This window comes from Phoxinus phoxinus, assembly GCF_949152265.1.
Source record: "Phoxinus phoxinus genome assembly, chromosome: 3".
Classification (NCBI taxonomy): Eukaryota; Metazoa; Chordata; class Actinopteri; order Cypriniformes; family Leuciscidae; genus Phoxinus; species Phoxinus phoxinus.
In genome coordinates, this window is record NC_136878.1 from 44599081 (window position 1) to 44621536 (window position 22456).

Consider the following 22456-nt stretch of genomic DNA (forward strand, 5'->3'; position numbering starts at 1 on the left):
CAGTGTAACTGTAGAACTGTGTTAATGAAGAGCAGAATATGAATATGATTCATGCTAGCAGCTAGCTGTTTCTGTGCTGCATGCAACTGTCAAAAGCACTAGTGTAGGTAGGCTAACTGTTGATTCACCATTGAGCACTTAAAGCAAACACCAAATCATCTAGTAAGAAGATATATTAAACATATTAAAACTCCAATATATACATATACATATATATATATATATATATAACAATGCTATTAAAGTCCCCCTGTGGTGAAAAGCAAGCTTTTAATGTTGTTTATATGTCTATGTGGTGTTCCCTATCAAGGCTACGGAACTTCGACATTACGGATGTCGTATATGGGAACTCCTCTCCTCCTTCACTTCCGCTGAAATCTTATAGGCTAACGCCAGCAAAGCTGGCCAATTGACGCAATATGCAAATACTGAAACACCGTTGCAGTTATAATGCAAGTGCAGCGTCAATTACATCAGAATCTCTCTCTTCACGCTCAAATCGTGTGCTAGAAAGCTGATACTACAACTCTTGGATTATTCGCCGTCGTTGAAGTTGCACCGGAGATACTTGCACTGTCTCCCGCATCCGATGGCAACTACTTGCAACCTGTGCTCGGGCCCCATCGCCCCCCCCCCCCCGACACGCACCTGTTTTGCGTCGCATGCATGGGGCTGGCCCATGCTGAGTCCGCCCTCAAGGATGGAGGGTCCTGCGACCTCTGCGCGGACATGTCTCTTCGAGCCCTCAAAGCCAGGAGGGAGGAAGCTCGCGCAGCAGCGGGGATTGGGCCTGCCGCCGCCACCGAGCCGCTGGTAGGCCCCCCCCAACCGCAGAGTCGAGGTCCGTCCCCCGGTGAGCTTCCCCGACCCCACCTTTCAACCCCCTCGCGAGGTCGCTGACTTCGTGTCCTTCGGGGCGAGCGAGGAAGACGACTCCATGTCTCTGTCAGCCTCCGAGAACGACTGGGGTACGGAGCAGGCCGCGCCGCTGGCGGCCGCGGAGCAAGACACCCCGACGGACCTGCAGGACGAGCTCTTCCGTATCCTCTCGAAGGCCGTCGAGGAACTGGACCTCTCGTGGAAAGCTCCCGATGAACCTTCGAAGAGCAAACTGGATACGTGGTTCCTCCAATCGAGCCGCCGTCAGGCCGCTTCGAAAAGAGGAACACCGTTTTTCCCTGACGTGCATGAGCACGTGGTGAAGCCGTGGGTGGCCCCGCAATCGGCGCGCACCCTCACTTCCACCCAGGCCATGTTTGCCCCCGTGGACGAGGCGGGGGACCACGGCTACCTCCGCATCCCCCCCGTCGAGGAGACCGTCGCCGCACACCTCTGCCCGTCGGCTCCCGCCCTGGGCTCGGACCGCAGCCTGCCGTCCCGAGCCTGCAGATTTACGGCCCACCAGGCTGACAAGGCCTACGGTGCTGCGGGGGAGGCGGTATCTGCGCTGCATGCCATGGCCGTTCTCCAAGTGCTGCAGGCTAAACAGCTGAAGTCTCTGGATGACGCCGCCTCTATTGACGCTGACGCCATCCGGGATCTCCGTTCAGCCACGGACCTCGCGCTCCTGGCCGTTCGATGGGTTTCCTGGTGGTCCTCCACAGACACCTGTGGCTCACCCTGTCGGACGTGCAGGAGGCCGACAGGAAGACGCTGCTGAATGCACCGATCTCCCCTGCAGGCCTGTTCGGAGACGCCGTGGAGAAGGTCACCGATCGTTACTCCGAGACGCAGAAGAAGGCGAAGGCTATGAGCCACGTGATTCCTCGGAGGGCGCCGCCGCCGCCGCAGCAGCCTCGCTCTCGTTCGTCTTCAGCTTCGGGCCGCCAACCCCAGGCTGCGGCCAGACAACAGACAGCGCCCCGCCCGAGACCGGATGCCCGTAGAGGCCGTAGCGGCCAGTGGCAGGGTAGCAAGAGGCAGAGGAGCCCGCGCAGAAAGCCCACCGCGTCCCCTGCGAGGCCCAATCAGTCGTCCTGACCGCTCGGGCAAGAGAAGAGAGCGCCAGGTCGGCCCCGCGTCCGAGCGGCGCGCTATTGCACTTGGTCCCTCAGTGTTCTGCGAGCGACGCGTGCAGTTGTGTTGTGAATGTTGTCAATGTTTCAGAAATAAAGCAAATCAATACTTCACAAACAGAGCTTTTTTTTCTCCTCTTGCACCAAACACTGTGTTCCCGCCCTGCCTTCGAGCAGCGCAGAGTCACGGTCAATAACTATTCCCAGCACTCACATAGCGGCGATGACCGCAGGTTTAGATCAGCCCACGCTCAGTCGTTTTCAGGCAGCGTGGGAGGCTATTCCGGGAATTTCGCCGTGGGTGTTGAATATAATTCGGCGCGGGTACACACTTCAGTTCAAATGCAGACCACCCCGCTTCCGCGGCGTAATTCAGTCATTAACTTTGCCCCAAACCGCTCATGTGCTGAGGCAAGAAGTGGGCAGCTTGCTCGAAAGAAGGCTATAGATCCAGTTCCCCCGAGCGAGCAGGGGAGCGGGTTCTACAGCCGCTACTTTGTGCCGAAGAAGGGCCACCCCATTCTGGATCTGAGACCTGTCAACAGAGCGCTTCACAAGCGCGCCTTCAGGATGACTACACTGAAGCAAATCCTGGCGCAAATTCGCCCCGGGGATTGGTTCGCTTCGGTGGATTTAAAGGACGCTTACTTTCTTATCCAGATAGTGAAGCGTCACAGATGATTCCTGAGGTTTGCGCGCGTCCCCCCGAGTGCGTGGTATTATGGCCGCAAGCGCATTATGGCCACCCGCGGATGCGCCCGCGCCCTGGCCCCGTGGAGGAACCCAGGCGGTGTACATTCCAGAGCCCTATTCAGGCAGGCGGAATCCCTTCTGCTGTGGGCGGACCGGTTTTTCCTCTCGGTGAGAGCGGCGCACATCCCCGGTGTTCTCAATCGCGGGGCGGATATGCTCTCGAGAAGCGGGATTCCCCATGGGGAGTGGAGGCTTCACCCCGGGATGGTTAAGCTGATATGGAATCGTTTCGGCGGAGCGGAGGTCGACCTCTTTGCGACGAGCGAGAACGCGCATTGTCAGAGGTGGACGCGCTGACTGCGCGATGGCCGAGAGTCTGTCTCTATGCTTTTCCTCCGGTAAAAATTTTGCCCATGGTGTTGTGCAAAATCAGGGAGGAAAAGGCGGCGGTGACTCTGGTAGCCCCGAACTGGCCGAATCAGCCCTGGTTCGCGGATTTGGTAGAGTTACTGGCAGGACAGCCATGGGAGATCCCGCTCAGGAAGGACCTTCTGTCCCAGGCGAGCGGAACGATCTGGCATCCCAGCCCCGGGCTGTGGAGCCTCCATGTGTGGCCGCTGCAAGGTCGCTGAGCGGACGGGACGCGCTGCACTCGCGAGTTTTGAATACCATCGCGGAGGCGCGAGCTCCGTCCACCAGGCGCCTGTAGCTATGCTCTGAAGTGGGGTGTGTTCTCAGAATGGTGTCAGGATATCGGAATAGACCCAGCGAACTGTTCTGTGTCGGATATTCTACGATTCCTTCAGTTCAGGATGGACGAAGGGAGCCTACCATCCACTCTGAAGGTATATGTGGCCGCTATTGCCGCGTTTTCACCCCCATGTTGACGGACAGTCTATCGGTAGACATGCGTCGGTGACACGGTTCCTCAAGGGAGCTAGGAGATTATGCCCTGCACGGCCGCCTTCGGTGCCGCCGTGGGATTTAGCTTTGGTCTTGGAGGCTTTGTCACGACCGCCTTTCGAGCCCTTAGCCTCGATTACCATTAAAGAGCTATCGATTAAAACGGCGCTGCTTCTCGCTCTCGCTTCGGCGAAGCGGGTTTGGGATTTACAAGCTTTCTCTGTAAGTGAAGATTGTATTCGCTTTGGACCGGGAAACTGTAATGTAACTCTCAGACCGAGGCCGGGTTACGTTCCTAAGTCGCTCGATACCCCGTTCAGAGCGCAGATCGTTTCTCTGCCTGCCCTGTCCGCGGAGCCATCAACCTCTTAGGGTTCGGATGCTCAAAGTGCTATTTGCCCAGTCAGAGCGCTCCGGGAATACATTTCTCGCTCGGCCGCTTTTCGACAATCCGACCAGCTGTTTGTGTGCTTTGGTGGGTGCAACAAAGGACGAGGGGTCTCTAAACAGAGGCTTGCTCACTGGATTGTGGACGCTATTGTTTTTGGCTTATGATCGCCTGGGGCAGGAATGCCCCCTTTACGTGAAAGCCCATTCGACCAGGGCGGTCGCTTCCTCATGGGCCTGGACTAAGGGTATGTCTATTCAGGATTTATGTCTTGCAGCTGGCTGGTCTTCTCAGAACACGTTTGCCAGGTTTTATAAGTTGGATTTTTACCCTCTGTAGCGTCTCGGATGCTTTCGGTGAGTTGATTTTATATAGCATGTGTGAGCTGCTCTGCGCTTGCTCATGAGTTGTTCTATGTGCTATTGTGTGTGTTTTGCAGTTGTCACCGCTATGCGTTGATTCTATTGCTGTTGTTGTTGTTGTTGCCCTGTTGCTCGACAGTGCAAACTTCCCCTAGTTAAAACTGCTCGGGATATGCAAATTCTGGCAGTATTTTGTGAGCTTGTGATTGGTCTCTTTGGACCAATCAGAGGTTTGAGGTTCACTATTGGTCAATCTCGGCCTATCAGATGCTCGCTTACTGGGCGGGCGGTCTTGGTATTGGGTTCTGTTGTTCTGTTGTAGTGGTCGCTATGCTGCCACGGCGGGATTCTATACAGTTCCCATATACGACATCCGTAATGTCGAAGTTCCGTAGCCTTGATAGGGAACGTCTCCGGTTACTTTCGTAACCTCGGTTCCCTGAAAGGCAAGGAACGAGACATTACGCTCGCCGCCGTGTTCGCTATTGATTTTAGCGTTTGTTCGATTCTGATGTAATTGACGCTGCACTTGCATTATAACTGCAACGGTGTTTCAGTATTTGCATATTGCGTCAATTGGCCAGCTTTGCTGGCGTTAGCCTATAAGATTTCAGCGGAAGTGAAGGAGGAGAGGAGTTCCCATATACGACATCCGTAATGTCTCGTTCCTTGCCTTTCAGGGAACCGAGGTTACGAAAGTAACCGGAGACGTTTTTAATACGCTTTAAGACAAACCATGTGCAAATTCATAAGTCGACAGCATTGCTGAGTATTTTCTGCTTAAAACTGCAGTGAACCAAAGACAAGGTTTGAAATCGCTGGTGTTTCTGACGTCACAAACTACCTTGTAGCCAATCAGATCAACGTGTGATCGCCAACCAGTGGTTTTCTGAGCTGAGTGAGTGGAGGCGGGGCTCATTTGCATATTCATAGAACCGCATATACTAAATGAGGCAAGGGTGTAGAGTTACATTCAAGCTATTTTAAGGCATGCAAAGTTTTTTTTTTCAAGGAAAATAATAAAATACGTTTAAATATGTAATTTTGGGGATCAAATATGAGTTTTAAGGGATAAAATTATTGACTGCAGGGGCACTTTAAACGTAATTTGAAACAACCTTTTCTAAACCGTAATAACAGTTCTAAAAATATATGTATAAAAACACGTTACTCATAGCTGTAAACTAAAAAGGTGTATTTTTCATTGACAGAGAAATACTGTATTTATCTACTGTAATAATCTGTATCATACAGCAGGACCAGTGATAGATAATACTCAATGTGCTGAGACAGCACAGATCAGCTGACCGCTCCTACTCATAAAGATGAAGCCTATTAAGTTATGACGACTCAGGGAAACCACAGAGAGATTGGTAGCCAGAATTACAAGGGGATTTGGGGGGTGAAACCAAAACAAAAAGTTGGGTGTAAGCAAAGACCGTATGTTGCCGAAATGGCTCACCTGGAATGGGAGAAACTGTAATGCGCAATATAGCAACTCTCATAAAAGAAGCCAATTGGTAAAGTCATCGCATCACTGCAGCTGCTGTTTAAAAGTGTTATTAATTTGAAACCCAATATACTTCAAACGAAATTGAACGATGAATGGGTGTGACGCCATTTTGATAAAATCTGGCAAAAACTGGGGTGTTTTAGTGGTTCAAATTACACAATTTGAGATTACATATAGACGGGTGTTAGCCTGGCTCCGCTCTCCTACGTACTTCCGATCAATTTTCATTTTCCTTCACTACTACGTCTGGGATTGTGGTATATTCTTTGGTTTTCTCCGGTAAATTTTTTTACCGGTCCAATCACCGAACAGAGGGAGTGGCTGAGAACGATGACGTTGAGGTTGTGCGCTAGTTTGAGTCGTCATACGTCACGACCAAACGTTAGCGATTGGTTATGGCAGATCCAGAGTGGCTCTGGGCAGATCCAATAGTTTTAAACTTCTACAGTACCCGCCTTTAAGGAAGCTAACGCTTGTCAATGGAGAGAGACCAAACTCTCTGTACAAATGAAATGTGCGAGAGTCTGGTAGAACCAGGCTAGGCGGGTGTGCTCAGGGGCTCAAAATGTCTTTACTCAGGGTACGTTCACACGACAACGATGTACTGAAAACAGAAGTGTTTTTACTTCGCATTTTCCACGTAGCCTAAACGTAGCCACGCTGCATTCTGCTGCCAGGCCAGTACTTGACAATGTCACTTTGTGAAGAAACTATGTAGACTGAACACATGCGCATTAAGTCAATGTTTTCACTAATTCAAGTTGTTGTAGTTTACACTGAGATGATAACTGTGTAATTTTCAAAAACTTTGACACTTTCGTGTAAATGAATTGGAAAAAAACAAAAAGGTTCCAGTTTTTAGTTGAAAACGGTGTCGTGTAAACCAGTTCATTAAAGTTTGTTAAAGAGCGCTGTGGTGATGATATTGCTAAGAAGGATTCATCCAATCAGAGCGCTGTTTACCGAATGACGCTAGTCAGTAAAAGACAAACTATGAATGCTCATATGCAGAATTTATATCTCCTTTTTTTCCATTGGCTTTTGGATGATAATCGCCACGAATGTCAAAGCTTCAACAGAAATAAAATGTTAAACGCAAGGCTATAAACGAACTACACCAGTAAGCTTTTCTTTATTTTAAAACATTTCTCCTAAAAATTAAAGAATAGTTTGCGGGAGCACAATAAGAGTGTGAAAGCTACTAGTGAGTAGATGAGTTTATCTGTTCGGTGTGATGTTTAATATCCCGACCACCTCTGGACTCACATTTAGGCGCTTGATAGCATCCTCTTTTTTCATGACAAGTAAAAGAGAGAGAAAAAATCACAATTTTACGTCATATAATAAACTATCCTGTTCTTGTTTAAACTACATACCTTATTTCAAGTATTTAACCAAAAACCCATTAAAAAAACCCAGTGACTTCAGAACGATAGTGCTAAAATGCAACTCGTGTCTGGGTTTGGTCTACAAAAACACATCATCACAAACATGAACCATTCAGATAACACAATGAATCTTCCAGCATCACCTCAGGAAATATTTTACCAGAGTAAAACTTTTGGAACCATAATTTATTTCCACCTTCCGTTTTAAATTATGTCAGTTCACTGTTTCTCTTGATGAACTACACATTTGAGTTTGAATACTGATATAACGCAGTACAATCATTAACTTATGGCCATCTTAAATTTTTCAATAAAGTACATACTTTTGTACTAATTCAAAGCTAATTTCTAACTTTCTATTTTTCATATTTCTATAAACAGAGAGAAAAAGACACGATGACATCATAATAGAAAACATTTTATTGTTAAAAATAAATTAAAACTGGAGGAAGGTAGAGAAATATATATATAGTGTATTTATTTATATATATATATATTATAATATATACAGGTGAAACTCGACAAATTTGAATATGGTGCAAAAGTTAATTTATTTCAGTAATTCAACTTAAAAGGTGAAACTAATATATTATATAGACTCATTACATGCAAAGTGAGATATTTCATGCCTTTATTTGTTATAATTTTGATGATTATGGCTTACAGCTTCAAACCCCAAATTCAAAATTAGAATATTGTGAAAAGGTTTTCATAAGCTTTAAGCCATAATCATCAAAATTATAACAAATAAAGGCTTGAAATATCTCACTTTGCATGTAATGAGTCTATATAATATATATTTAAGTTTAATTACGGAAATAAATGAACTTTTGCACGATATCAAATTTTTTAGTTTCACCTGTATGTATATGTGTGTATATATATATATATATAGAGAGAGAGAGAGAGAGAGAGAGAGAGAGAGAGAGAGAGAGAGAGAGAGAGAGAGAGAGAGAGAGAGAGAGAGAGAGAGAGAGAGAGAGAGAGAATGCATGTAAACATGGCTAGTTTCTCTGTACAACACCAGCCAAAGTTGCTATCCCTCTGTCCAAGAAAAGACGAGAGTGTGAAAGAAGAAACACAATTAGCATCTTTCAGTGCATTAGAGTATTGGCCGAAAGAAGTGGCCCTGCATACCCAGACACTGCAGCAAACACTTTCCTTGTGGCTGGTCCCCAAAGTTTTTCTGTAAGACACTTGGGAACCACAGAGCACTAGGGAAGAGAGCAAGAACAGCAACATACAGCATAGCAGTTGACCTCCAGAGTACATTATGACAGCACAAATAAATAATACACTGTTTAAAAGTACTAAAAATGGTTGGGAATGCTTATAATACAGTGGTGCATAAAATCAAAAGCCATAGTTAATACTGGCCAACCAGTTTACAATTCGTACATTTAAAATTAATCTGTGTAGTACACTCCCTTTATCCTAATGCTGATGAACAAGTGCAATGGTTGATGATGGGAAAATGAAAGAGAAAGATGGACCAGTAGGACTTCTCCCCATAAGCCATGCGGGCTTCTCTGTAGAATACACCAACAGGCCTAGAGGGGAAAAACCTTAACAAAAGGTTTAGTAGTGCAGCTTTTTGGGCACTTCCCAAGAGAAAGAGTCACGGCCAAAGTGGCCGTAAGCAGCAGTCTTCTGATATATTGGCTTCTTCAGCTCCAGCTCCCTAAAACACATCGGCCATGGATTATTGACTCGTCAAAATTACACTCTGTGCAGTTAAAAAAAAGATTATCATGTAGAAAATGCTTCAAGTGTGCGTTTGTATGTACACCCAGCCAGCCAGAGAAGAGATGAAGCGGTCACTTACCGCCACACGCACTAGTCACCCTGAAGAAGGAAACCGCAGCATGAAATAGAGAGCAAGTCTAATAGCAAACACTAGCTAACACTCGAACCTTTCCGCTTTAGTGGACAATGAATCCAGAGAGGAAACATGACGGCTCTGTCCCACAGCAGAGAGCTTTACACTGGAAGCTTTCTAACCACAGCTGATTTGAAACGCTCTTCATGCTCACTAATGTGTGTCACACAAGTAGAGATATAGGCTGCATTTACACTGCAGGTTTTGATGCTCAATTGCGATTTGCTAGACGGACTATATCCGATTTTTTTAATGACTCGCTTACATCATCTTTTAAAAGTGACCCGTATCCGATATTTGCATTAACACACTGCCGAAACAACCCAATGTAGACGTTCTGACCCGGAAAAGGACGTAAAACAGTGCGATATGCAATGGATGCAGACGCATACAAAATGATTATCCAGTGTTTTGACCGCTTTGTATTTGCATTTTACCGGTAAGCTTTTAATTAGGGATGTCCAGATCTGATCACGTGATCGGAAATCAGGCCCGATCACGTGGTTTCAGACTCGATCGGAATCGGACGTTACCTCCCGATCAGGACTCGGATATATATATATATATATATATATGTATCAGTAATGAGCGGGTTACGAGTCATCCAAAAATATTTTTAATGATATTCGGGTCGCGGTCGGTCGGGTCGTTTGAAATAAAGATGCCAATTAAACCTTTGTAATAGACACAATTTTCTATGAAATACATAGGCCTACGCTTTATTGTCTGAATAACTGGCGTGAAGATGACGCACGAGTTCAGTCTGCACTGCAGGAGGAGATGCAAGTGGGAAATCCTTATTTACCTTTTGAATGTTGAGCATTATTAACTTTTGAATAAAAGCTGACGCGGGACAAAATGCCCGATTTCCCAACACGTTGAACTGAGCAATGCCATTGTGCCATTTTAATAGGCTACTTTTAAACGCATATAGCTCAGTAATGTCAGTTTTATGTATTTTCTGAGAGGGGGCGGGGGGGGGGGGGATTTTTGTTGGGAAAGTCGGGGGAGTGTGTCCAATCTACACTTCGATTAGACTGGATAAACACATGCAGCATCTTAAAAAGGTGAATTCTGTAATCAGATTAAGTTCATTAAGGTATTGTGTTATCTGTGACATACACGCAAGGCTCAAATTCTGGCCAATGGTATTTTGTAGTGCAGAATAATTTCACGACAGGTCTATTTAGGTAATGCTGTCTAGGTAGAAGCTCTCTATGGTTTTAAACAGAGCCGATCATGTGTTTCAACAGAGATGTTGTGTTACAGAAGTTTTATGTACTAAAATAAAACAGAAATACTAAAATAGAAAACAATACTCATCTTTCTACATTATATGTATGTATTGAGTGTGTGTGTGTGTGTGTGTGTGTGTGTGTGTGTGTGTGTGTGTGTGTGTGTGTGTGTGTGTGTGTGATAATAATCATGTTGTAACAATTCCAGTAATTAAATTAAAATTTTACATTATTACTTTTCGATTTCTGAATGTCTACTTTAATACTTGAAGCTGTATCTGTTAGATACGAACATCATGCACTGTTTGGGGTCAGTAAGACCAATTTCTTGCTTTTCATTCTATTATTGACTCTTTATGAACCGAATCTTGAATAATTGCTTTGAAACGAGTTTGCTAGAGTTATTATAATCTGTCTGATGGAATCGAGGGATCATGCAAAGACCCAGAAAAGGTGAAGCACAGACAGAAGCAAAAGAAAAAGGAAAGATTGACACCCAAACCTGTTAAGCGGAAAGATGAAGAAGTATAAAAGCGAGTGAGAAGAGTGTGTAAAGACAGCAGCTGTTACCTCACAATGACTCCTGGACGAAGATCAAAGTTTTTCTTGACTATTTTCAGCAGCTCCTGCTCACTCTTTTGGGATGTGCCATAGTGGAAGATGGAAATGGAAAGAGGATGAGCCACTCCAATGGCATAAGCAACCTGTGTCATAGAGAAGGACATGTCATACTTACAGGTGAAACTCGAAAAATGTGAATATCGTGCAAAAGTTCATTTATTTCAGTAATTCAACTTAAAAGGTGAATATATAGACTCATTACATGCAAAGTGAGATATTTCAAGCCTTTATTTGTTATAATTTTGATGATTATGGCTTACAGCTACAATATTTTGAATTTGGGGTTTTCATAAGCTGTAAGCCATAATCATCAAAATTATAACAAATAAAGGCTTGAAATATCTCACTTTGCATGTAATAAGTCTATATAATATATCACAGTGAAGGAAATTTCATACATGCATATATTGATTAACTTGATCATTCAAATCTTTGCTTAAAACTTAAAAACTGCTTTTAATGTTCTTTGATGATTATTTTTGTATTTGACTTCTGTATTTTGATTTTCTTTTGCTATTTAGTTTGAAAATAGTCTCTGATTTTATTTGTGATATTAGTTTATTTATTTTATCTGATGTTGTAAAGCACATTGGTCAGCTGCTGCTGTTTTAATGGTGCTATATAATATACAGGTGAAACTCGAAAAATTAGAATATCGTGCAAAAGTTCATTTATTTCAGTAATTCAACTTAAAAGGTGAAACTAATATATTATATAGACTCATTACATGCAAAGTGAGATATTTCAAGCCTTTATTTGTAATAATTTTGATGATTATGGCTGACAGCTTATGAAAACCTTTTCACAAAATTCTAATTTTGAATTTGGGGTTTTCATAAGCTGTTCATAATGCGCCATAATCATCAAAATTATAACAAATAAAGGCTTGAAATATCTCACTTTGCATGTAATGAGTCGATATAATATATTAGTTTCACCTTTTAAGTTGAATTACTGAAATAAATGAATAAAATTTTTTCGAGTTTCACCTGTGAACCTAACTTAAACTTGATCAACTTCTAAGAATTATACTTGGGCAACTGACCTGCACAAGAACACGCCTGCACAGTTTGGCCTTCACTAGAGACTTGGCCACCCAGCGGGCAGCGTACGCAGCAGAACGGTCCACTTTAGTGTAATCCTTTCCAGAGAAAGCTCCTCCACCATGTGCTCCCCAACCTCCATAGGTATCCACAATAATCTTACGACCAGTCAGGCCGGCGTCACCCTACATCAGTGGAATAGCGTTTACATTAGTGTGAAGAAAAAATAAATAACACCTTGCTACTCATTCATGTAAGTATTACAACTTCATTGAAGATTTACAAAACTGGTCACTACCTGAGGGCCTCCGATGACAAAGCGGCCACTGGGCTGCAAGTGGTAGATGGTGTCATCGTCCAGATAAACGGAGGGGACCACGACTTTGATGACTTTATCTTTGAGCGCATCACGCATCTCATCAAGACAGATGTCTTCATCGTGCTGCACAGAGACTACAATAGTGTGGACCCGCACCGGCAGCATGGCTCCACGCTCCTGTCTGTACTGCACAGTAACCTGTTCACAGAGGCATGTTGCACTGTCAGGACACACGTACCTGCATGCATGCACTTCTAGCTATGTTGAAGAAAAAAACACTTTTTGTGTTCAGAAATGCAACACCCAGCATTACTGGTCACCAGGATAAGGTGTGTTTTGCATGCTGGGAGCAGAATGGGAAGCGTGAGTGTTAGTGAACCAGCTACGCCAGCACTATACCAGCTCTAACCATCATAAACCAGCTCTAACCATCATGGAACTAACATGGAAATCATGCTGGATTTTTCAGCAGGTTAGAAAGCAACTGTCGGATTCTGGAAGCAAAAACTAATTTTTAAGAAAAAAAATGTATTGGGAAATTGATTTTTAATGATTATAAAGCGTTATAATGATTATACACATTACAGACAGACCTATGTGTGCTATGAGGTTGTTAACTGATGGTATATACTTTAGTTGTCTGTTTGCGAATGTTAACATCTGAATTTGTGATAAAAAAGGACATTACCCATGATGCTGTGTGTGTATATATATATATATATATTAGTGCTGTCAAATCGATTACTCGCGATTAATCACATCTAACATAAAAGTTCATGTTTATATATGTGTATATCATTATGTTTATATATATACAATATATATTTATATATGCACTATATATATCTTTGTGTGTGTGTGTGTGTGTGTGTGTGTGTGTGTGCATGTATTTATTTACATAATATACATATATATATATGAAGAGTTCAGATGCAAAAGCCACTAAGTGCCATCTGAAATTTTTATCAAGCTCGTATATTTAAGTTTATTTAACTTAAATAACAATTAATAGGTAATTTTCATTGCCATTTAAGTGAAATTACTGAACTTGATACGAGCTTGATAAAAATGATTATTCTAGAAGAAATTTTCAAATGGCACTTAGCGGCTTTTGCATCTGAACTATATATATATATATATATATATATATATATAATATACACAAACTTTTGTGTTATAAGCAATTTTTTTAAATATAAATATAAACTAAAAACATATAGTTTCTATAGATATATATATATATAGAAACAACTTTTAAAGAACTGTTTTATATTTCTCCAACATTTTAAATTTGATTATGCAGTTCACAATGCTTAAAGGGATTTTAGTCCTTGCCCTCACTGTTCAGTGTCTTTTTGTCCGATTTTTTTTTTTTTTTTTAATGGCTTCAAATCAAAAATGTAGAATGTTACGATTGACCTCATTGCTGGTTAGTTTGACTAATGGCTTTTAACGTTTTAACAAAGACTTAAAAGTCCAGCAGACCTGAGTCTTGGAGTCGGGCCGGAGCCAGGGCAGGGTGCCGTTGCGCCTCAGTTCTGCCATCTTGGCATTAAGTTTGTGTGCGAGCACAATAGTGAGTGGCATACACTCCTCGGTCTCATCAGTGGCATAACCGAACATTAGACCCTGAAAGAATAACAGGAAATATTAATATTGAAATACATGTAATTAAAGGAACACGCCGACTTCTGGGGACTTTAGCTTCTTCCCCGTATCCCCCAGAGTTAGATAAGTCCATACATATTACATACTATATACTATAGCCTAGCTTAGCACCAGTGGTGTAGTGGTAAAAAAAGAGGTGGGTAAACTATAAATTCTGGTGGACCACGACGTTGTCACCTGGTAAGGTGGGCCACTGCCTACCGGTGTACCAAGGGGTATCACTGGTTGTTCCCTCATCATAGGTCACACAATCACTATTCAATTCATACATTAATCTAAGTTTTTGTTAAAAAGACTCAAGAAGGAATAATATGGTTGAAATCTATAAAGTTTACTAAATGACAAAACAGAGAGAACAAAAATATTTTTAACCCGTAATTACAAAACGAAAACGGTTGTTGTATTATTAAAAGGCAAAGTTGAACACCAACATTTTAATTTGAACTGTAGGCTACACCAAATGCTGCGCAAAAAAATAAATAGTGACGAATTTTTGTTTATTAGCCTACTAATGTACCTTTTTGCCCCTTAATTAAACATTTGTTGTTGATTTATTTTTCTAAGACAAAATTAGAACCTGGAAATGATATTATTCCCGTAGTGCTGAATGAGAAGAGCCATATATCTCTGAACCACAGCCTACAGAAAGGTGATTTATAGGCTAATGATAATAAATGTGTCTGAAAAAATGAGGCATTTTAATTGTTTATTAATAAACTATTGTTTTCTAAATCAGTGTCGGTTTAAAACTTATCTCCATCTCCGCTGTTAAGCGGATGCGCCTTTAGAGAGAAATGCACCTTTAATACGGATTACAAAATCAGAAGGTATTAGCTTTCGATTCGAATTTGTTAGTTTTAAAGTGGACATTTCGAGCTTTAGCCTATATAGGCTATTTCAGTTCTCGCGCTCCAGTTCACGGAGATCATGAAAGCGCGCCTGATTGTTTTGTTTTATTTGACAAAAGCACAACGTTTTCTTGTTATTGCGAGTTTACACAAATAAAAGTAGTTGCGAATAATGTATTATTATTTTCTGTATGACCAGAAATGATAGAGTATTTTAAATTGTTTCACTGTTGATTGGGAAATGCAAGTGTTCGCGCCCGCGCGTCCGTGCCATGCAGTGCGCGCTCACACTCCGCTCCACAAACGCTTGGATATGCGTCAAACTCTTGTGTTTATTTGTGATAATCTTAGGCTAGCCCTGTATTATGGTCTAACCCGCGCGGCTACTGACAGTAATGCAGCGCAATATGAAATAATTCGTCTTAGGTTGAACAACCTATGAACAATATGAAACTAAAACGACATAGCCTAAGCTTAATTTAAAATGGCTTAGGAACTATATGCTATTTAGAGGTGGATAAACGCAATTTAGAGGTGGATAAACGCAATTTTGGCAGGTGCCTAAACGGCGTTTACGTGCGTTTAGCCTCCACTACATCCCTGCTTAGCACAAAGTAGCAGAGCTTCGCCTTCTGAGAATATAGTTCCCAGTATGTATACGGTTAGAAGATGGCTGTGTCTCATGTGAACTTGTTATTTGGACACGCTGTGACTATACAAATCACAACATGTAAATAGGAATATGTTGGTGTTATTTTGTCACTTATTGGGAGCAGTATGCTAGCTGGAGCCGTTTACCTCCAGTCTTTGTGCTAAGCTAGGCTAGCGGTGTGTGCGCCAGACAGAGTTACGGCACGCACGGAGATGAAAAGGGGATGTATGGACTTATCTAACTCTGGGGGAATAAGCTAAAGTCCCAAAAAGTCGGCGTGTTCCTTTAAGGAGTTTCATTGACAGTTTTTGGACTGCACTGAATCACCTGGTCGCCAGCTCCAACGTCCTCTTCGTTGCGGTCTAAGTGAACTCCCTGGGCGATGTCTGGAGACTGCTGCTCCAGCGCCACCAGAACATTACAGGTCTTGTAATCAAAGCCTACGGGTTCAGGACAGAGAATATGGATCTGGTTTAGTTGCACTGATGACATTTTTTTTTTTTTTTGGTACCTTTCAGAAGTACACTACCATTCAAAGGTTTGAGGTCAGTGGGATTATTTGAATACTTACATTCAAATGAAAACCATTTTTTTTAAAGGGATGGTTCGGAGTAATTTTAATCTAGGGTCCTTTGCACCATGACCTCGAGCCAAACACCCCTAGCGCTAATCCGGACGTCGAGGTCACTTCCGTGATTTGGGAAAAGCCGGTAAAAGTCCTTTGCAAAACTCACAAGTGTAAGGGACAAGCTAGTGAATTTAAAACTCCATATAAATGTTTTCCGAAGTGTTGACAACTAACTGTTAACTTATAATTGTTGCAAACTGGTACTACCAACAAAATATTAGTGCATTCCTGGAACTGGGCGTTGTTACACTACATCCTTATTAGTGGTGCACGATATATCGGCCGTTGTTTTACACATCGGTATCGTTCCGATGTCAAAATAGGGCCGATGTGAACAGGCCGATTATCATTCCTGTGTATTTGACGTGCGTGTGGGGCCGGGGATGTTTACACGAGCGCATTTCAGCTGTGAACAGCGCTCGTGTGTATAGGGGCGCGCGCTTTACAGAGGGTGCACCCTTTATCACGTCTCTCGTCAGAGCGAGGGGAATAACCAGGGGGGCAGTGTTCCGAAAGATATTGAAGCCGACCTGGGCGCCGCCATTGGCTAGCGGACCCCCACCTGCTGTTAGCATTCCATTGACTCCCATTCATTTTGGCGTCACTTTGACAGCGAATAACTTTACATCTGAGGCGTTTAAAGACACCGTTTGTCCATTGTTTATTTCTAAAGAAACACGAAAATGTATAAAAGGCTCCATTACCTTGTATCTTACGTTATGGCCCCGTAGAAGCAGTTTTTGTAAAAATAGGCTAACGATTGCGTCATACCCGCGCGACTCTGTCGCACAAGTCGAAAAATTACCGTATGGACAGGCAGAGAAGCTCGCAAGCAATCGGGAGGACGTGGAGGCATAAAGTCAAGGGAGAAGCCCTTAGAGAGTGATAAAGTTGCTCCCGTTGCTAGCTCATGGACAGCTAATGCTCACGCTCTCCGTCTCTGCGAGATTCGGAAGGGAATGATTCAGATTTCTCTCGGCACAGCTACTAGAAGACCTACAGGTTGCTCACGTCACATCTACGTCGTCAAGCTCAGTTTGAGCCTGCGCAGTTCGCCTTGCGATCAGGAAGTGAGTGCTTCTAATTGACTTCATTTCTCTCCGTTGAAACCTATGGGGTCGCTGTGTCCAGTTTATATACTGTCTATGGGAATAACTGATACTATGGGAACCGTTTTTATGTGTAGTGGTGCGTACTTTATAGTGGGCACCCGGCACACGATCAACATTTGTTATATCACCCGTGCTGGACGGGGCGAGGTTTGAACCCGTGTTTGTGTGTAGGGGCGGGCACTTCATTGTGGGCGCGCGAACTAGTCATTACACCGTGTCCTAACTACACGCGATGCCGCGACACGCGATAAAAGGTATCTTTTCCATGTTAATCAGAGTTTATGTCCTAACCGGCCGCGACGGCGACACGCGACGATTCTATTTTAGAAACTATTTCTATTTTTCCGCGACGTCGCGCTGGAACAACAAACACAACGTGTGGCAATGATAATCTCAGGCACTGTTTATGTGCTTTATTTAATGTTAAAAGCGTGTAATGTGACTTTGAATATCATTTAACAGTTAGTGCTCCAGCTTTGTAGCTGTAAAATCAACAGTGGAAAATTCACCTCAGATCTTGAGATTAAACAAATGGAAGGAAACAAGAACGTTCAAACTGAAGAAACAAATGTATTATTTGACAAAGATTGTTTAAGTAACTCAGTAGCCTCTGTATTTGAATACTGTTTAAATGGTGTAATATTTGTGAATTTGATTATGTAGCTACTTATCCATTTTCTTGCGATTGCCGTCAAAATTACTATCTGGTGCTGTGCACTTGACGCGAGAGCCTGCCCACACGCTGTTCTGATTGGCTCTGGGTTTTGATTGATTTGTACACATGTCGCGTCGCGGCTAGAGTGGACAGACAAATTATTTGTCGCTGGATCTTATCGCATCGCGTCTGGTACACAGTACACACAGGTAAAGGTGCCCAATATCAGTCATGAAAATAAATTACAAAAGTAAAAAAAAAAGAGTGTTTTGAAAAATAGCTCTTTATTTGATTATCATAAAAATGTGTTTTCTATACAGAGATATCGACATCGGTAAATATCGGTATCGGCCATAACAGCAACATTAATATCGGTTATCGGTATCGGCCACAATATTCACATCGGTGCATCACTAATCCTTATGCATCGCTTTCTGCCAGGACTTTTAGAGGCTTTTCCCAAATCACAGAACTGACCTTGACGTCCGGGTTAGCGGTAGCATAAGCCATCAGGCAAGTGTTATTTAAATAAACTCCAGATGTACTTACAAACTTCCCAATGTCTCGTTTTAGGAGTACAGAACCTGTTTGTACTACTGTAGAAGTTTGGTACCATTCCGGGTCGAGGTCATGGTTCAGGACCCTAGGTTGAAATTACTCCGAACCATCCCTTTAAAACCATTTATTCAAGTTTAACGGACACTATTGATTCTAGTTGGTTGTCCATGGTTGGTTCTATTGGGTTTTACTTCATGTTCAGCCAAAGAGATTTTTTTTTTGTGAATTTCTGAAGGATCATGTGACATTGAAGACTGGAGTAATGATGCTGAAAATTCAGCTTTGATCACAGGAATACATTACATTTTACAATATATATTCTAGAGCTGTGAAACGATTAATCGCATCCAAAATAAAAGTTTGTGTTTACATACTATATGTGTGTGTACTGTGTATAATTATTTTCTATATATAAATACACACACATTCATGTATATATTTAAGAATTTCTATTTATATATAATATAAATTATATAAAAATATATGCAATATATAAACGCAAATATTTCTCAAATATATAAACGCTGCAGGATCTATAATAAAACGTAGTATCATCAAACAAACCCTTGGATGAGTCGTCGTAGCCGATGTGTTTTATGGTGTCACGGACCACCTTTTGATAGTCCACGACCGCACGAGACGTCACCTCTCCTGCCAGCAAAATCATTCCAGTCTTGGCTACAGTTTCTAGAAGAAAAAGAATGAAAAGAGGCCATTAAAGGGATAGTTCACTTTGAAATTAAATTTTGGTATGTTTTAGCTTACCTGGTATGTGTCTTTGTCTCCGCAGTAGTTTAAATTTTGATATTTTTAGGTCAAACCGTTCTTGTCTGTCAGTCATATAATGCAGGTGTATAGGCACTGTCTCCAAAAGCATGCAGAGAAAAGTCCAAATTAAAAAATTCCCCATGGTAAGTGCACATTGATGGCCTAAGACACGAAACAAGCGGTGTGTGTGATAAAACGAACAGTATTTATATAGTTTTTATCTCTTTTACACAACCACGTCCAAGTGATCTGTTTACACCAGATTTCTTCCCCGGAAACTAATCTAACCGCCTTCGATTGGACGTTGCATTTTTAAACTCAGCAGAAACGCGTGTGATTGGCTGTACGGCTCAACGTATGCCTTTGATTGACCTGAACAATGAAGCGAGAAGTGTGTCGAGATTGAAGGCTTACAAATTGGGAATAAGTGAAAACTCAACACTCCCGGATGAGTTCGCGCGAGCTTAGGCCATCAATGTGCACTTACAATGGAGAATTTTTTAATTTGGACTTTTCTCTGCATGCTTTTGGAGACAGTGCCTATAGACCTGCATTATATGACTGACAGACAAGAACGGTTTGACCTAAAAATATCAAAATTGAAACTACTGCGGAGACAAAGACCCCTACATCTTGAATGCACTTCAGGTAAGATAAAACATACCAAAATTGAATTTCAAAGTGAACTATCCCATGAAACACTCATATGCGGGCCTTTGGGAAGACTGAAAAACACATGCAAAACTCGAGAAATTCAAGTCAACGTACCACAAGCCACTTTTGCATCTGGGTCTTGCTTCAGGTGAGCGTCCAAAACTGCATCACTTATCTGGTCACATATCTTATCTGTAATAATAACAACAATTTTAGTGTTCTCTATATTTGTCAAAAAATCCACACTGCATTTTGCTTGTTTTCAATCATCTGTGCTTGAGAATCAACTAGCGACAGATACGCTAAGCTTATCCATTTTCCTAAAGACGTTATTCATGTGCACGTATGCATTCGAAATTGAATTTGTTTCTGCACTGTAAAAAAAAAAATGTTGGTTTAACTTAAAAAAGCAAGTTACCTAAATTTTGAGTTCGTTGTAATTAAAAAATGTAAGTTAATACAATGCAGAAGAATGGTTTAATAAACAGAAACTCAATATAGTATGTTATCTTCACACATTAGTTATCGAAGTTGATTTGACAAAAGATAAAAAGTTAACAAATCATGATTTTTACCGTGTGTAAAAGCAGCTTTGTGTGACACGTATGATAGATGCAGCGTAAGTGTTTTACATTTCTTTATACACATAAGAAACAATTACACTTTATTTTAAGGTGTTGGTGCTACAGTGTAATTATATTGTGTAATAATTAACTACATGTACTTACTATTGGGTTAGGAATAGGGTTTGGTTTGGGCTAGTTACATGCAATTATGCATAATTTACTGTTTTTACTAAACACTAAAATAAAGTGTTGCCAAAAAAAACTAATCAGCAACTTCTTTCCTGGTTAATTTCGATCAGTTTTGAAATCTTAATTTTAAACTATACAATAGTTTGCTAATGTACTGCAGGTGTTTAGTTTTTTTGTCGCTGTTTAACCCTTCTATTGTCTGTTAGTGACAATAGTTAACAATAATATATTGTATCTCTTATTACAAGCACAATAAAAGCAAACTACGTATAGTTTTCAAGTTATAAAAATGATTGAAAAAGAAGTATTACATCTGAAGAACTAGTTGGCTATTCGAAGAATAAATAAGGGCTTTTTAGTGTGAATACAACTTTACAATTTGTACTTATTTTTATTGTTTTATTATTATTTTAGCAAATCTCTCTAATTAGTTTAGATCCAATAATATTTTACATAATCCAAGATCTTCAGCGTTCAATGGCATTTTCTCCTGAATGTTCAACTATCACATGACATCTGAAACTATAAGAAATAAAAATGTGTCCATGAAATAAAAACAATGTGGTTGCACTTTATTTTAGAGTATGTGCACTTACCTAAGAAAGTACTAAGGTAACTACATGGGTTAAGGTTAGGTTTAGGGGTAGATTCAGTAGTTATTACAGTTATTGTTATTGCTATAATAAGTACATAGTATGTACATGGGGAACAGGACTGTAAAAATAGTGCTACCCAACAATATTGTAACGAACAACCCCATTTCTGAAACAAACTAAATTGAAATTTAAAGTATCTGAAAATAACCTTTATTGTACTTTTTTGTTATTTTGGAGACACCAGTCTTCGTTCACTTTCATTGCAGATGAAATAACCGAGTTATTTTCTGCAGATAATAAAACCATATGGATAATAAGGCAGAGTGGGCGGAGTCTGCGCTGAGAAAGCATGTTTGAGGCTGTGTCTCAATCCTGGAGAGCTGTGTGTGTGTGTATGTGTGTGTGTGTGTGTGTGTGTGTGTGTGTGTGTGTGTGTGTGTGTGTGTGTGTGTGTGTGTGTGTGTGTGTGTGTGTGTGATGAGAACGTGCTGTCTAGGATGGCAGCTCACTAGTTTTGAGACACAGCCATTGGAAACAAAAGTACAATCGCTTTTCCAAGTCTACAGCACAACAGACTGACGGTCATAATTTATTCTGAGCATTGATTAATTGTATTATATGCACATTTGCAAACAAAAGCAAATACAGTTTTTCTAATGGTTAGAAAAAAATCTAATGAAATAATAAGGAAAATAGAACCGAGCGTTATTACAGTGAACATGCAGAACAGGTGCTGCTATGTTATGTAATAATAGCGTTGCAATAGAGTTGAATAATGTAACCCAAAGTTTAGTTTGGATATTTTTTACCTGGATGCCCTTCTCCAACGGACTCCGATGTAAACAAGAAGCAGTCCTCCTCAATAAGAGAGTTATGGAACCCGTTCATTTCTCCGTTGCCGTTCATCGTTTTTAGTTTCTCTTTTGTTGTTGGCTACTTTACTCAATCGTTTGGAAAGCGCAGGAAATCTGTCACCCCTCTGAGGAACGCGGGAGTATTTATGGAACGGCCCGTCTCGCGTCATCAGGGGCCCGCGCCATTTCGTCCTCTCAGGTGACTGGACGAAACCATGTTGCGCGGAGGGGGTGTGGCACAAAAAAAAATCTGTGGGGCAGTATGGTAATATGTCAAGAATGATGTAAACTTGCATGGTATTGCACCCGCAGCGAAGTCCACAAACACACTCTTGCGCAACGTGCTCTC

The 22456-nt window shown here is 41.8% G+C and overlaps 1 protein-coding gene across 2 annotated transcripts; it reads right to left on the reverse strand.

The window, feature by feature from the left end:
* Positions 1-8175: 8175 nt before the first annotated feature.
* Positions 8176-22239, reverse strand: mat2ab (methionine adenosyltransferase 2Ab; the record flags this gene model as incomplete). Of its 2 annotated transcripts, XM_079608085.1 has the most annotated exons (9): positions 22063-22239; positions 20017-20094; positions 19045-19167; positions 15855-15967; positions 13845-13988; positions 12339-12557; positions 12043-12225; positions 10947-11080; positions 8176-8943 (listed from the first exon to the last, which is right to left on the reverse strand). In XM_079608085.1, exons 1-9 carry the CDS (start codon positions 22157-22159, stop codon positions 8841-8843), a joined length of 1194 nt encoding a protein of 397 aa, XP_079464211.1. In that variant the 5' UTR covers positions 22160-22239. The 2 variants fall into 2 exon arrangements, with proteins under 2 accessions (XP_079464211.1, XP_079464212.1); XM_079608086.1 differs by lacking the exon at positions 8176-8943 and having other exon boundaries at positions 10943-11080.
* Positions 22240-22456: the final 217 nt, after the last annotated feature.